Raw genomic sequence first — 16171 nt, 5'->3', positions numbered from 1 at the left:
GGGGGGGGGGTCTTCTTTGTGGAAATGGACACTAAGAGGTTTGTTCCTCAATGCCTGTATCTTACAGAAAAATGACTGCATATATAGGTCAATAGCATAACGCAAAACATAGAGGTAGATTACAAAATAACACATATATTAATTAATGTAGGACATAATTGCATACATTAGTTCTCAAGATGACATCATTTAGACAAAAGAAAACTTCTCACTTTATTTGATTGGAATTGTTTCTCCAAATGTTCTAAAAGGGAGAGGAACTAAGAAAATCAGAGAAGAAATACGTTAGTGATGTTGTGTCTGTGCTGTCCATAATTTACCTCAGTTCATTTGAATGTCTTAATAGAGAATTGTACATTCTTTCGCCGCTGCTACCATCATCCCAATACTCTATTTAATACCAGGATAATTTACATGTCTTGGACTCTTCCAAGGTCAGAGAACTGCATGGTCATTTGTAAAACTCTATTTGACTTTTGGATTGGTCATTATTGGTCAGTTGTAAACCATTGAGCCAGCTCTGGTGAATTGATCCGTGTCCTGGTATGGGTGTATAACAGTACAGTGATACATAGTCATCGTCTACATGTCTGTACCTTACTGGCAATGTCACTATCTGTCTGATGGCTGTAAATGTTAAAAGTTAAATCATTTTCTGCAGCACATCTTCACATGGGTAATATTCAGGCGGTGCAGAGTTTAATGTTAATATTGTTTCCTACGGTCATTGTGGGAGTACTTACGCTAACATTCAGCAGGTTCACTTTCAGTTCTGATGTGTTGACTGGTGGAGAGGTTTTGACTGTGTAAACAGTCGTCTGCGGTTTTATGAGGTTATTTCTCTGTGTTGTTATGGGATGAAAAAACATTGATGAACTGTAATTTATTCTCTACAACTTTCAAAGACTGATTGAAAAATATGCTGTTCTCAACAATCTGAAAGGTAATCCTCGACAGCTTTCAAGGAATGGTTGAAAGTTAAATCTCTATAACATGGAAGGAATGGTTGGAGGTTATATCTCTATAACATCGAAGGAATGGTTGAAAGTTAAATCTCTGGTTGAAAAGTCATTTTCTACAACATTATGGGAAAAAAAGAAATTTTCTACAACAGTCAAGGAATAGTTTAATGGTGATTCTCTACAGTATTCAGGGAATGGTTGAAAAGTAATTCTCTACAATGTTTCATGAGTAGTTGAAAAGCAATTCTCTATGGTGTTGAAGGAATGGTTGAAAAGAAATTTTCTATAGTGTTGAAAGAATGGTTGAAAAGGAATTCTTTACAACCTTCCAGGAATGGTTCAAAGCAGTTTTCTACAACTTTCAGGGAATTGTGAAAGTCAGCAAAACTCTCATCAATATTCAATGAATTGCTGAATGACTTCATTGGAGTAATCACACATTTGTGTGTCTGAGTTTTGACTGGCCAGTAAGTGATTTGTGTGGAGATAGGGTATGACTGTTGGCTTTGATCATTGGTACATAAAGCAGTTCTATAGCAGTATCAGGTATCACCGACATGTTCATTGACCGCTAGGGTCATCTCTACATAGCTGTGGTCAGACATTTGGACATTTAATTTTAACCATTCCATATTATTACTGGCCCTACCCTGTGTTAGCACACAAACCCTATAAATGTAGTGTACCCGCCAGTACCAATTAAGCCATTGCCAAGCTTTATTCTGCTACATCCAGTTAATTAGTTACAAATGTGCCCATACAGGAAATAAGATGATCACCTTCCAGTAGATTCATTTTAGTTCCAAGCTATTACGATTAAAAGTCTGCTAGAGAAATCTAGTGCTGTAAAAGTGAAATTAAACTGACAGAAAAAAGTGGAGTGCTAAGTTTGGCTGGTGTGTGATACAGTGTACACAGTAGGGTTCCCCCTGTCACTAGAGGCAAGCACCCCACACCACACCAACACCACCTCCCCCAGGGCCTACACAGGGACTTAAAAAATTAGTCCACTGTACTCCACTGAACAGGCAACATGTGTCCCTCAGCCAGTCACACCTAAGCTTACCCTGGGATTTATTCTATCACAACAACAGTGTGCTGGTCTTGGGTTTTTTTGTTTTTTTTTATTAATTTCATGTTTTTGGCCACTGGAAACTATACTGGTGTTAGAGCATCAGCTGTGCCTGCAGTGTTTACATGGAAACCAATTCTCACCAACCAGCGCTCACTCAGAGCTGCCAATGAGCTATTCTTGTATTATACAATTTAGCAAATGTTGGTCTTCCTGATGGATTGATGAAATTCGTGTTGTGGATATTAAAAATTGTTTCTGCTAAGCACCAAAGTTTTGTGTTTATCCGGAAGTCCGGTATTTATGCAAAAAGTGGCAGTACATTTGTGGGGAAGGTTAACTGTTAAGCATATGTGTTTCCAATAATCTATTTATGAAATAGTTTACTCTAATATGTGTTGATGGACGAGGTTGGCTCGGATTGCTGCTGTAAAGTTAAGTGAACTGGGAGTTTTTGTCAGTTTTTGTCAGTGTAGACTTCACGTGTTGGAGAGATGAACTTGTTTACTACAAAAGCCACTGGCGGAGAGGAGAATTTACTTTGATGTTTCCGATCCCACACGAGTTCATGAAAACCTGAGTCTGGAGTGCATCGTACTTACAGTTATAGAATTTAAGTTCCGTGTGCTGCGGTACAAAAATGATGCATATTATTCGCATGAAGGAATTACAATACTAAGTTTAAATGTACGGTAATGATATGGTGTTCTATGTAGAATCTTAGTGAAGGTATTTTCGTTGACATCTCGGTGAAAAAACACAATGATGAGATCTTTATGTTATATGAGTGAAAACACAGAGGATCTATTAACAAGATGGTGAAATTTTTCTCCAGACTTTTGGACAAAGTGCAAGCAGACCCAACACTGCAAGAGAATGGCAGCGAGTTCATACTGTCCGTTACCAGCCTGCTGGAACGACTACTCGACTACAGGTAAGAACCAAAAATATTTCCTTTATATTCACATCAAATTGCTTAAATTCATTAAGATTTTAATAAAATTGTTTGTTCAAAACAGTGTGTAAATGTGTCATCTCTAAGCCAAGAAAAAACTTCTTTTGAAGAAAAAGCATAAAAAAAATCACTGTGAAAGTAATCCCCATTGGGAAGTTGTTTTTATTGTTTTAATTTCTGTTATTTGGTTTGGTTGATAGAGACAAGGACAACAGACTAACACATGTAACTGACTCCTTTGGCTATAATGTCACTGCACACACATCACAAACTGTTTTGAAGTCCAAATTGTCACACAAAAATGTAGAAATATGCCACATGTATTATGTTGTCACGTAGATATATATATATACAAGCTGACTAACTCCTTCACCTCTCGCAATGTCCTCATTCCTTAGGTGGGTTTTTTCCATTCACAACTCATATTATTTTATATATCAATAATCAATTATATTCAATTTCTTATAAAAGAAGGAAACGAAAAAAAAAAAAATCAAACTAACGATGAAAAAAACACAAATTCACAGCCTGGGAGGAGGTTCCAGTGGGACCATGGACGTGTGACATTTGACAGCTATTAGATAGGATAACAATACGATATATATAATCTAGCTGTGAACACAGAGATGCCTGCGGTTTCCCTGGGCACCAACCAATACACCATGTTTTGGATGGAAAAGCTAACAAACAAAATTACTACGAAGGACCTTTTTGAAATGCAAATTATTGAAAATTTGGCGATGATTTAATATTCGTTAATATACTTCTCACCACCCGGTAATGGGCTGGAGTTCTGATTTACGATGGCTCTACTAAAGTCATCTGGAGGGTGCTCTCTCTAAACCTTTGATGATGGAATGTGATAGATAAGAGTAATGTGGGTCTACTGACAGAATTAGGAAGTAGTTATACCATTAGGTGTTACAGTGTTGAGTTAGTGCTTGTTTACATGTATATTATGTGTGTATGGAAAAGTCATCGTTATGTGTCAGGACCTTGATCTGTAGACTCAACCTTTCTTAAAACTTTGCTTTTTTATCAAAACGTCATAGATCTGTAAACACACAAGGAAATGGTTTAAAAGTTATTAAAATTTAATTCATTTATATTTGACTAAATCCTGGATAAATCTCCCTAAAGCTTTATTGGTAAATATAAGAGTATCACCAATTTAGTATGGATATCCCCAGGAGTGGTTTGTACCCAGTGTCAACGATCCCCAGACGCCATCAAAATCTCCAGGAATATAATCTTAATTAAAGAAATGCTAGTTTGATCTCATTAGAGGAATCAGCTGCATTGGTTACTAAAGTTATTGGGGAAGTGGTGTGTCCCTTAGGGGTGCTGGGTCCCTGGACACTGTAGTCTACTAACAAGATTAGGGCTACAGCTTACATCTGAGGTCCCAGGGGCCCTGTTAGATCCCTATCATGGGTCAGTATCTCACTTCAAACACAGACATCTCCCCTGTATCTGTAAGGTATCTGTTTGATATTACACAGTACAAGCTTTAGGGGTCATGTCTGTGCCTGGACATGAGGACATATGCATCAGAAATACTATACTGCTGTCAAATGTGAAATAGGAAGTTTGGAGATTTTCATTACATAGTTTTACTACTATGAGAATCTACAATAATTTGTGGTGTTTTGATAGATATGAGGACTCATAATTGTACTGTAGAGTTATTTTGGAACTTTTGCCAGTGGACTGGACACATTGATGATAGTTCAGCCCATGGCCAGTTGCTATAAAACATAACACCATATGAGCAGGTGCTTGCTTCACTAATTGGTGCCTAACTCTGTACATCAGTGGACCTTATATTGGTGCCTAACTCTGTACATCAGTGGACCTTATTGGTGCCTAACTCTGTACATCAGTGGACTTTCATCACATTAGATCATAATTAAAGGTGCCCTACAGAGGCATAAACTCAAATAAGTCAGTGTATCTTGCTTTTATGGGTTTTTCTGAATTGTATCTTTTGAAGACAAACATTCACATCCAAAGTCTGCTGTACACTGTATAACTGTTTGCTGGAGGCTAAGAATAATATGAATAAAAGATTTTTCCAAAGTTTAGACCAATAAATAACTTCCTTTAGAATGATACATGTACTCCACACCAATTAGCTGTTATGTTTATTATAAAAAGTTATGTTGTATGTGTATTTATGATCCCTCTGGAAATATCAGCCTCATTATAACTAATATTTGTACTGCACCAGACAATTAAATGCCTCTGTGATAGAAAGGTATTGTGTTTAGGGCCATCTGTGTATAGTAGATCCGGCAGTGGTTCCTGAGTTTGTGTGTAATGAGTTGTGTGCTGGGGAAGGGGCTATGATCACTATTACTGATCGGTCCTATATGTGATATCTGTCATTTCCCAGGGGAGGGGGAACTGTATACCTCTATCACTGATCACTGATTATTTCTTTAACATATGCGGTCATTTCACTGGGGAGAGGGAACTGTACAACCCCCACCCCATATCACTCATCATTTATATACACCGTCTATCACACTCTTGTCATTTCCCCTGTGTCAGTAAACAATCCTTTATATCACACTCTGTATTTCCTATATAAGATTTGTTGTCAGCCGTGGTAATGAGACCGGAGAAATCTATCCAGTCGTTCATTATGTCTGTAATGCGTTCACACATTTGACATGTTCATCAGTGATGAGACAGGTTGGAGTGATGGGTCATTCTTTTCCATTAGCTACAGTGTGTTAGTGACAGCCAGTGATACTATTACAGCAATAGAGACATACACAAAAGGCTGTTGATTGGCCTTCATTTCTTCATGTCCATTTATCCTTTAGTTTCGGAGGTGTTGCATTATTTTTCCCCTAAAAGAGAAAATTGAATTTTGTCATTGTGACAACTTTTTTGAGAATTTGGATTAGTTTTGAGATATATTTTAAATGTTAAGAGTTAAAACTTGATTAGAAATTAGACTGAAGAGACTTCAAACAGTTTCAGTTACCAAATTTGATTAAGGCTGAATACTAGGAAAAGGTCATTGGTTGAAATGTCATTTGTTTAAAAGGTCATTTGGAATTGCATAGAAGTGTAAAGCGAGAGGGGAATCCTGGATTGGAGCCACATTCTACAGCATAAATAGTTTTACAATTTGACAAGTTTACTTTTTTATGACAGACAGGTATTTATTGACTAATTTGGATGAGCCTTAGGTCACAGACAGGTAAGATTGACCAATCTGTGTTAGCCTGGGGTCAGTCTTAATGTTGTACTATTTAGACAGGAAACTGACCCCATAACAATATTATACAATGTCACGCCCCTATGTTTACTGGGGCTCCTCCCAACAGTACTGTGGTCACTTCCTGGTACTGTGTCACGCCCCTATGTTTACTGGACACCTCCCCATTGTACTGTGATCACTTCCTGTTTAGGTACTTACCTGGATGGTTCTCAACACCTAATGTGCTTACCAATAAACATGACACAGGTATGACAAAGTGGTCAAAAGGGTCAAAGGTCGTGGGTTAGAAAGTGGATTGTACATTCTTAGGTAACAGTAATTACCTTCTGTATGAAAGATATCTAGCAAAACTTTTGATTTGTACAGATTCCATTTTTTTTTTAAATATCACAAAATTATGAAAATATGGCTGAAGTGTAGACAGCTCATGACTTTTGTTTTCAAAAAACTTTCTTTAAAACATCATTTGATATATTGCATTTTAAAATTACATAGAGATGTTAATACATATCCACCACACATTTTGTCCTTTTAAAAGAAATGTTAACAAGTACAGAAAAATCCCTTTAATTGAACTAAGGTAGAAGGTCAATTAATTTACAAATCAAAGATTATTTAATGGGAAATGAAAGAAAAAGAAAAATTATGTTCAAAGGATTTTAAAGAAGCCTGTTCAGAGTGCCAGATTTTTGCGATGTTTAAGTAGCTGCTGAAAGTTCCATAACAATGTGGTTGTTAGTATAAAGAGGAGATTGATTTGTTACCCACCAGCCACCAACATCTACATCTGGTATACTATACCACTCTATGGTAAACAATCCACCATTGTTGATAAGTATCACACAGCACTCGTCATAAAACACAACATTCAGTTTACTCGGATCTTTTGAAGTGCTATCCACACATCTCTAAATAAGCATTGGCTTTTCATCAAACAAGGGTGGCGCATTAATTAACCTCCGCAAGCAATGTGCAGGGGATGGTTATTGTGGGAAAACATGAAATTAATTGTATTAAGATAGTATTAAACAATTAATTTGGTAGTTTTTGCTGTAGAACAATGGTCTGTGGGAAAATAATCCCCAGGAGCTGGAATTTAATGTTTGTGTGAGACACACAGAACAAAGATGGGAACCAGCAGGCGGTGCCCTACCAATATCGTGACACGATGGCGGTGGTGATGCCTCCGCAACCAAAACGGTTTTACTATCAGACGAAGTTATAAAATAATTGGGACCAGAAGACCTGAATTAGAGGGATGTTTGAGAAGGTTGACATCAGATATAGATATTCTTTTATCACTAATTGTGTTTTCCTGACATAAGAGTTCCTCTGACCTAATGAAGTTTTGTTCCTTGATGCAAAATTAAACGGAAGACATATTGTAGAAAAGAGTTTAATGGCCTTCTGTTAGGTTTTAGATAAACAAAAGAAATTACAGATGGTAAGGAGCATTAAGTTCAATGTCTCTTTGGGTAAACACAGAGTTTTTTGCAAAATAGATATTGCTTATGTTTATTCTAACCAATTTTCTTTATACAGCTTAATTAAACAAAATTACACATTTCAAAGAGGTTACTGCTTAGCTTTTAATTGAAGTGATGTTTAAGGAAAGTGTAAAGTTCATTTTTCACCATCTAGAACTAGATTACTTCTTTGCTTTTATATATACATGTACACTCATTTCTCATATCATATTGGAAAGTGTAAAGTTCATTTTTCACCATCTAGAACTTTTCACGATTTGATCTTTTTGATCTTCAAATAATGTCAAATAACTAAGAATTGCCCACCAGGTCTGTGGGTGCTGTGCCAGTGAGCTGGTATCCTGGTTCCCATGTTGGCTCCAGCTGTGACCTTCACAGGGAGTGGTGACCTTGACAGGGAGTGGTGACCATATGGACAACTGGGTAAACTCTGACCCAGCCCTGACAAAACAAATTAATACTGCCCCCCTAGAACACTGAGCCTAACACAGCTGAATCAAGATTGTATTGGACTTTCATATGTAAAGTGATCTCTTCCTTAACACTATTTTCAGGCTGGGCATAATTTAATTTGAAATCGTAAGAAGAAATTTTATTATTTTTTTGTTTAATTATGTTTTTATTTAATAACTTTGTTGTTACATGTAGATCGTTCACTCCTTTGTAATTTTCTAGTTCTTTCATTATTGGTATGTAGGTCTGAGGGCTGTGTATATATTCATTTAGTATATGATGGAAACATGTAAGCTATGGTAGTCTTTGATGAATGCTGGGTGGTCTTTTGACTTTGGAGAGAGATGGAAGGCAAGGGGGGAAGGGTGGAGAGGTCCAGCAAGAAAAACAGACAGAAAAGATTGGGGTGGGGGAGTAAAAGAGACCAGAACCGGAGAAAAGGAGGGGGGAGAGCGATTATTGACCAAGCCTCGTGGAAACGTTGTTCAACACTACACAGATTGCACATGTGTTTCACACACTGGTGCAGATCTAACTACCTGTAGTCAAGCATGTATGCTGAATTCTTCAGACCTCAAAATCACTCTCAGATTCACATAGTTTACACAGGGATAGGTGCAGTGCGGACACCATGTGGGAAGTCGACATGGCTATGCAATTAGAGTCAATTTTTTCAATCTGAAAAAAAGAAATGGAAAAATATTGCATTAAAAATGATTGCCGTATCTAGGGTGAGTTTCAGAATTCATCTGTGTGTGAAAAGGTCTGTGACCCATGTAATTCTGGTAGATAGTGCTTCAGGGGGGCAGCAGCTGTGTACCTCTAAAGTCGTCTATGTGAGGGTGCTATGTGAGGGGCGGAGATATACCATTACCGGCATACTGCAGGCTAATTACTTCACTTTTTCAGTTTAAATTTGGATGCCATTTCTTGTAAGGCATGGCTAAAAATGGCTGATGTTACTCTCACAAGGCATGTGTAGAAAATTTCCGATGTTATTTCTTACAAGAAATGATTGCAAACTAACCAATGTTATTTCTCACAAGACCAGATTAGAAAATCTTCAGTGTTATTTATTGTAAGAGTAGAAATTATCAACAGATACCAATATGTCAACTTCAAACAGAAATCATTATTTTCTGTTTTATGGAGCCCCAATTTGCAGGAAAAGTCACCAGTAGGAAGTACCTATTGGAGGTGTAAACAGTTGATGTATATAGATTAATAACGATAGCCTAGGTTTCTCGCTACCTTTGTTGGAGTCGTTAGCTGATGTAGGATTTAATGGACACAAAATAATAGCATACCATACAGTGTTCCTTGTAATTTTGCTTTATCGTTGATAGCTAAAATTGTCCATCTCTCCTGGAATATTCTACAGGAAGTCATCTCTCCTGGAATATTCTACAGGAAGTCAGTAACAGTTTAAAAAGTTTGACTTCACAAAATGTGTGTCTGCTCAAGATATTTTATCAAAACATTTTTATGAAAAGTAATACATTTCTATTTTATATAAATGGTTTCTGGAATAGCTTGTTTTTCTTTTTCTTGATAAATGCTTGAAATTTTGCTGATATGACATTTTGGAAGCATGCAGATATTTTCAAGGGAAAAGAAATCCCAGTATTACGCAGCAATTATCTGCCTTTGTACAAATCTGACAGGCATATAATTTGAAAAATTGTCTCCCTTTTATTGCCTCCTCCACATGCAAGGCCTAAATGTTAAGCTTACAAATCATGCTATTCATTACAGTTTTATTAATCTGGAAAGATTTATGATATTACACAATAATTTGGTTTGATTAATTTCCTGCAAATAAGTGTCTTCCGATACCATATATTCTTCCTACAGTTATGGTCCAAATTAATTTGAAAACAATGCAAGCAATAATTTACAAAACCTAACGACAGATTTCCAGTCCTTTGGTAATATTTAAAGTTTTCTAGGAGTGTTGATTCATTATTTATATTATTAGAAGGATGGTTCTGTCATCACAGAGAGTTCCCACCAATCTTACTGAAGTACAAATACATTACCTGGGCTCATATTCATGAAACCATTCTCACGCTCAAAGTCAGATTCTCTGCTCAAGCTCAATTTCTTGTCCCGGTGATATATTAATGAAAGGTTATGTTTTGTCAATGTCACTTTGATAAATTTTAGGAAAACTTTAAAGCCAGATACTGTTTCTAATGTTTACACTTGACTTTTTACCGAGTAGCATGCTTTAAGACGGTAACAATAAGATTGGTTTGAGCATGAGATCGGTTTCATGAATACGTGTCCTAGTATTCCGTCTTTGCATATTGCAGAGTTATCTTCTCTTGTGAGCAGGTATTGATTGTTACGTCATTGGTTTGTGTGAGAAAATTGCGTCGTTTTCTCAAAAATTGATGACGTTCCTCTCAAAAACAAATGACGAAACAATCAATCCCTCCTCACAAGAGAAGATAACTCTGCAATACGCAAAGACGAAATATCAGATTTCTCATTACAGACAGGGAGGATTTGGACATTCAGGACAATAATACAGAGTACTAATTAAAAAACTAACATAATGGTTGTTCATTGAAAATTTATGCCTGCGCACCATTGATAGTTTCAGTGTTTTGTGTTTAATCCAGTTACTGGGCGTAGGTCGTGTTTTTTCTCCAGGAACTCCGACTTTCCTCCACCACCAAAACTTGGCACGTCCTTTAACGACCATAGCTGTTAATAGGACGTAAAACACAAATAAAGCAAAAAGTGTTTAATTCAATTCTTTTTAAGAATAACTTTTCTTTCCATAAATTGCTTGTTTAGTCATTATCCTATAGAAAACAAACATGTTGCTGTGATTTGAAAATTATTGATAAAAAACATTGCTATATCTGTTTGAAAAGTTCTTTTCTTCAAATTTTTGTGTGTGCAGATTTTTTAATTTATTATTCTGAGGTGCTATGAAGTACTTAATCTGTTTAGTTTGCCCATCAGGCTTGACGACTTCCGTCTGTGTTCACAGCCAGGGGTTGTGAAAGTAAGCCTGACCCCTCAAGTGGTTGCCATGGTACCACTTCACCGCCATAAACATTAGAAAGCTATGTAGATCACCTTCTCTGAAGTACAAGTCAAGTACCTTGTCAAAAACATTGACCAGTATACTGCCATCGACCTTTAGGTCAAATAGGTTAGTTTTGCTATCTGGCTAATTAAGGACTGAAAACCCCGGTCAGGGAAAGGTCTGGAAGAGGTCATATTATTCTGGAGTCAAGGTCATCAATGTCTCTTGATTTTGTAAAAATACAACAAAAAATGTACTTAATTTTCTTACAGTATCTCTGAAAGCTTTTAACATTGATAAATGCCTATCACAAAGTTCCAATAGGGAACATAACCAAATAAATAGCACAGTCACTCTTCGTCCTAGCCTAGGGCTTAGCCTTTCTTTGATGTATAAAAACTAAAAATCAATTTAAAGTACAAAGATGCATAGGATTTAATATTGACTACTATGATTCAAAGTTTATGTATCTAAGCAATTCATATTACAACCATATTGATACTTACTCTCACATTTCTTTCTTTTGCGCAAAAAGTTACATCTTTAGCAAAAACCTTTTTTTCAGAATACATGTATTTGATGAAAGTACCATATATGAAAGATCACATATTAAAACTCCCAAAAGAAGTATCAAACGAGGAGCTTTTACAGGCTCCCTATATAGGCTCTGTAGGGATCAGTTGTATCACTGGTGACTGACCTCTGATAGACTTAACCATGGACAGCATGTCAATCTTACAAATCTTCCAACACCATTAAACAGATACAGTCTATCTGACACAAGTGTTGCCAGCCAGGGATCTGTGATGTATCTTAATGGATAACCATCTTACTGGTGATAAAATGGTACTATCTCTGATAAAGTAACGGAGATATTTTGTGTTTTAAAGAAGATGAGTTGTATTGTAGGTAATGAGTGGTTTATTGTCTGGCAGTTACACACCAGCTGCCAGCTCTGTATATCTGTCACATAGCTGCACGTGTCTGTGATAGAGTTATCTCCCCATGTCATGATAACCTTTACCAAGTAGAGTGATCTGCCCTTGATGTGATAACCTCTCACTGTGGTCCATTGCCTCTAACTTCCTGTTGATCTTCCTCCCCAGTGTGAGCTACTTCATCCTTTTCACGTCATGGTAGCCACGGTGATGAACTTTAGTAGGTTTTTAAGGAGATAAGTCAGCTCAACAAATGAGGGTCAAGGTCACAGGATGGTAGATAAATTCCAGAATGGATAATTTCGGTGTCCTTTACATTGGTTTAAATTTGAGAAAAATAAAAGATCCTGTACTTACCAAATGTACATAATCAGAATGCTGGCTTTTGCATTAAGTTTAGATAATTCAATCTAGTTTCTCAAAAACCAAATGGAATACTTTGCATTTTTGAGAATTTTGTTATGTGTGTACATGTCTGGGTACATAAATCGGTGTGAAATGTTCTGTGTGAGTTTTGGAGAGATGTCAGGTCAGATCACCTCATGCAGAGCAAAGATTTCCAGACAGATTTCCATGTTTAAGAGATATGCTTTTTATAACGTTTACGGGCAGATTCTGTTCTCAATTGGGTCCATTGACTCAATGTTGATGTGATGAAGGTTATGTGATTGCCAGGATACAATAAAGGATACAATAGCGTGCTCCCGGTGGTAATGACAGAAGCTATAACCACCTGTTGCCACCCTCAGTGTGCTGCTATAATGGTGTGAAGTGAACAACCTTCCCCCAGTATGGTAATGTGTTTGTGTTTGGTGTAAATCAGACCCACAGACAGCCAGTCTAGGGAGGGGTACCACTGCTGGGACCAGGCACCAGTCTAGGGAGGGGTACCACTGCTGGGACCAGGCACCCCCTCCTACAGGCACCATTCCTCATCTTGTCAGAATCTGCAGCTTCTGACCTCTCCCTGGCACTTCTATAATCCTCACTACCTCCTGTATACAACCACTGTGTTGACAGGTACCCTGATTTATACCCTACACAATATGTTTACTTTACCAGTAAATATTACAAAGATATTTGTCTCTGTTTATAGTTGTCCACTTCCTTCAAATTTCTATTAAAAACATTAAAAAATATCTGTGCTGCATATCAGAGGTATCCCCTTCCTGTTTTCTGTCATATTTCTACATGTATCCACATCCTGTTTTCTGTCTTATTTCTACATGTATCCACATCCTGTTTTCTGTCTTATTTCTACATGTATCCCCTTCCTGTTTTCTGTCATATTTCTACCTGTATCCACATCCTGTTTTCTGTCTTATTTCTACATGTATCCACATCCTGTTTTCTGTCTTATTTCTACATGTATCCACATCCTGTTTTCTGTCTTATTTCTACATGTATCCACATCCTGTTTTCTGTCATATTTCTGTCATATTTTGGTCATCCACTTCCTGTTCCCTATCATATTTTGGGTAGCCACTTCCTGTTTTCCATCCGAAATAAGTGTCTACTTCCTGTCCTTAGTTGTATTATTTGTGATCGCTTCCTGTCTTGCTGTCTTTAGAGGTGTTTGCTTTCAGTTCTTCAGAAATTTATGTTATTTCCATAAGTATTACCTTCCTGTGTTGGTAGTGAGTGATATGAAGTGCTACAGGCAGTACAGTAGATGTGTTAATTATAATGTCTCCATGTTGAAGAAAATTCAAGTGTTGGGCCTATGTCCTGAACACAGGTCATAGGACAGTGATAATGACGAGTTTAACCTTTTGACCCCTATAATAAAGTCTGAGATTGGTGTTGGAGGGTCTGTGTAATAGTGGTCTTTGATGTTCTGTTACCAACACTTTATTACTACACAGGGGACGCCATTACGTAAAACCAAAAAAATATATAACTACTTCAAATGTGATGTGGTTTCCATTACCAGAAACTTCAATTCTCAGCAGTACTTGTGTAATTAAACTAGTAAATAACTACATGTCTACCCTTTATAGACCTTACATGTAGAATTGGTATACACATTTAAATTCAATTTTGATAGACTTATGGATTTATGGGTTGTTTTTTAAATTAAATGGGTTCTTTTCTCAAAAAAAATTTCAACGTATTGCGTTGGTGAGTAGGTAGATATAGGTTGTATATACTAATAACCACATAGACACGTCTCTGTTAACATATCATGTTTTCTGCACAAACAAACACTCGTATATAAAGTGAAATGACTTGTTTTGTGATATTTCCTGTACATGACATGATATCGCCTCAGTTCTGGTCTAGAATAGTAAAAAGTTTGATGGCTATATCCCTACAGTAATATCAGGTCTACATAATGCAAAAAAAGAAATTAAAGGAAAAGAAATTTCCAGAATATCCTGCACTGAAATGATTTTTCTTTAGATCTGAGATGAAAGTAATTATTTTGGTGATGTACACATCATGCTTTTGTGTTGTCATTAGATATTTTAGGTCACGCGACTTGCAGTAAATAAAGTCAGCTCAGCATTTAGGTGTGTGTTGTGGCGGCTTTAAGAGCAGACTGTAACGCTAGCTGACTGCGGTCATGATATATCGGAAAGAAAGAGGACATCTCTGATTTCCAGTCAAATGACAATTACACTTAATCATATTAAAAACATTGCCCTAGAAAAAAAATCACTGATTTAATCATGAAAAGTTTTATATATCAGTGGCTTTCTACCTGATCACAAAATTTGCTTTAGAAACATGTTCAAAATTAATCTTGGAAAGGAAAACAGTTGCTGGACTTTTCAAACCGGAATCTTACATGCAATTTAAAAACTGCTTAAGGAAAACCAATCCTCCCTCATAGGGCTTCACACAGCATTTTACTTGTGTATTTTTTCACGGGTTTCCATGGTAATGGGTTGAAATTGAATCTTAGGAATATCCTTTTGGTGTGAAAACGCATTTACCCAACTGAACTCACTGTATAACTTAGAGATGCTGGAAAAGAGAACTAGACACTGACAACTATTTTTTACAGTATGAGGAAGCATGTGTCACCAAATACATGTATTGTCTGTGGAAATGCATAAGGCTTAAGGATCCCCGTACCACTGTCACAAACTGTAATAAAGTGTTGGAAACTTTTTTTTTTTTGGCATGACTCTAGCTTTAATAAATCATTTCTGAAAAGAAAACAATACCTTTGATGACTTTTGTGAGAAATAATAAAGATAAAATAAATAAATCAACAACAGTGTTCTGAGTGTAAAAAACAATCAGTGGAGCCGAGATTCGAACCCAGGACTTCAGATTGTTATACTATCTCTCTAACCCATTGAGCTACCTTGTCAGTGGAAGTGTCTTGGCCCAATTTTGCAACAGCTATATCCAAACAGAAAGTTAAGGGGAGGTTATACCGTATTAAGGGGAAACCCACAGTGTTGTGGGACAGGGATCCTTAAGGAAGTTAAGGGGAGGTTACTGTATATAGGAAACCACAGTGCTGTAGGACAGGGATCCTTAAGGGGAGGTTACTGTATATAGGAAACCACAGTGCTGTAGGACAGGGGTCCTTAAGGGGAGGTTACTGTATATTGGAAATCACAGTGCTATGGGACAGGGATCCTTGGGGGGAGGTTACTGTATATTGGAAATCACAGTGCTGTAGGACAGGGGTCCTTAAGGGGAGGTTACTGTATATTGGAAATCACAGTGCTATGGGACAGGGATCCTTAAGGGGAGGTTACTGTATATAGGAAACCACGGTGCTGTAGGACAGGGATCCTTAAGGGGAGATTACTGTATATAAGAAACCACAGTGCTGTAGGACAGGGATCCTTAAGGGGAGATTACTGTATATAGGAAATCACAGTGCTGTAGGACAGGGATCCTTAAGGGGAGGTTACTGTATATTGGAAACCACGGTGCTGTAGGACAGGGATCCTTAAGGGGAGATTACTGTATATAGGAAACCACAGTGCTGTAGGACAGGGATCCTTAAGGGGAGGTTACTATATATAGGAAACCACAGTGCTATAGGACAGGGATCCTTAA

General features: G+C 37.1%; 1 protein-coding gene across 9 annotated transcripts in view; it reads left to right on the top strand.

Annotated features, from left to right (window-relative positions):
• Positions 1-16171, top strand: part of LOC110460550 (dedicator of cytokinesis protein 4-like) — a 154779-nt gene that overhangs the window by 115647 nt on the left and 22961 nt on the right. For all 9 annotated transcript variants that reach the window (XM_021513520.1, XM_021513521.1, XM_021513525.1 and 6 more), the window contains one exon: positions 2870-2968. In XM_021513520.1, coding sequence (XP_021369195.1) covers positions 2870-2968 — 99 coding nt within the window. The remainder of the gene's footprint in view (positions 1-2869; positions 2969-16171) is intronic.

The sequence above is a fragment of the Mizuhopecten yessoensis genome, unplaced genomic scaffold (assembly GCF_002113885.1).
Source record: "Mizuhopecten yessoensis strain PY_sf001 unplaced genomic scaffold, ASM211388v2 scaffold10431, whole genome shotgun sequence".
In the NCBI taxonomy this organism is placed as follows: Eukaryota; Metazoa; Mollusca; class Bivalvia; order Pectinida; family Pectinidae; genus Mizuhopecten; species Mizuhopecten yessoensis.
The sequence above is the reverse complement of the archived record's forward strand: the minus strand, read 5'-3'. Positions and strand labels throughout refer to the sequence as shown.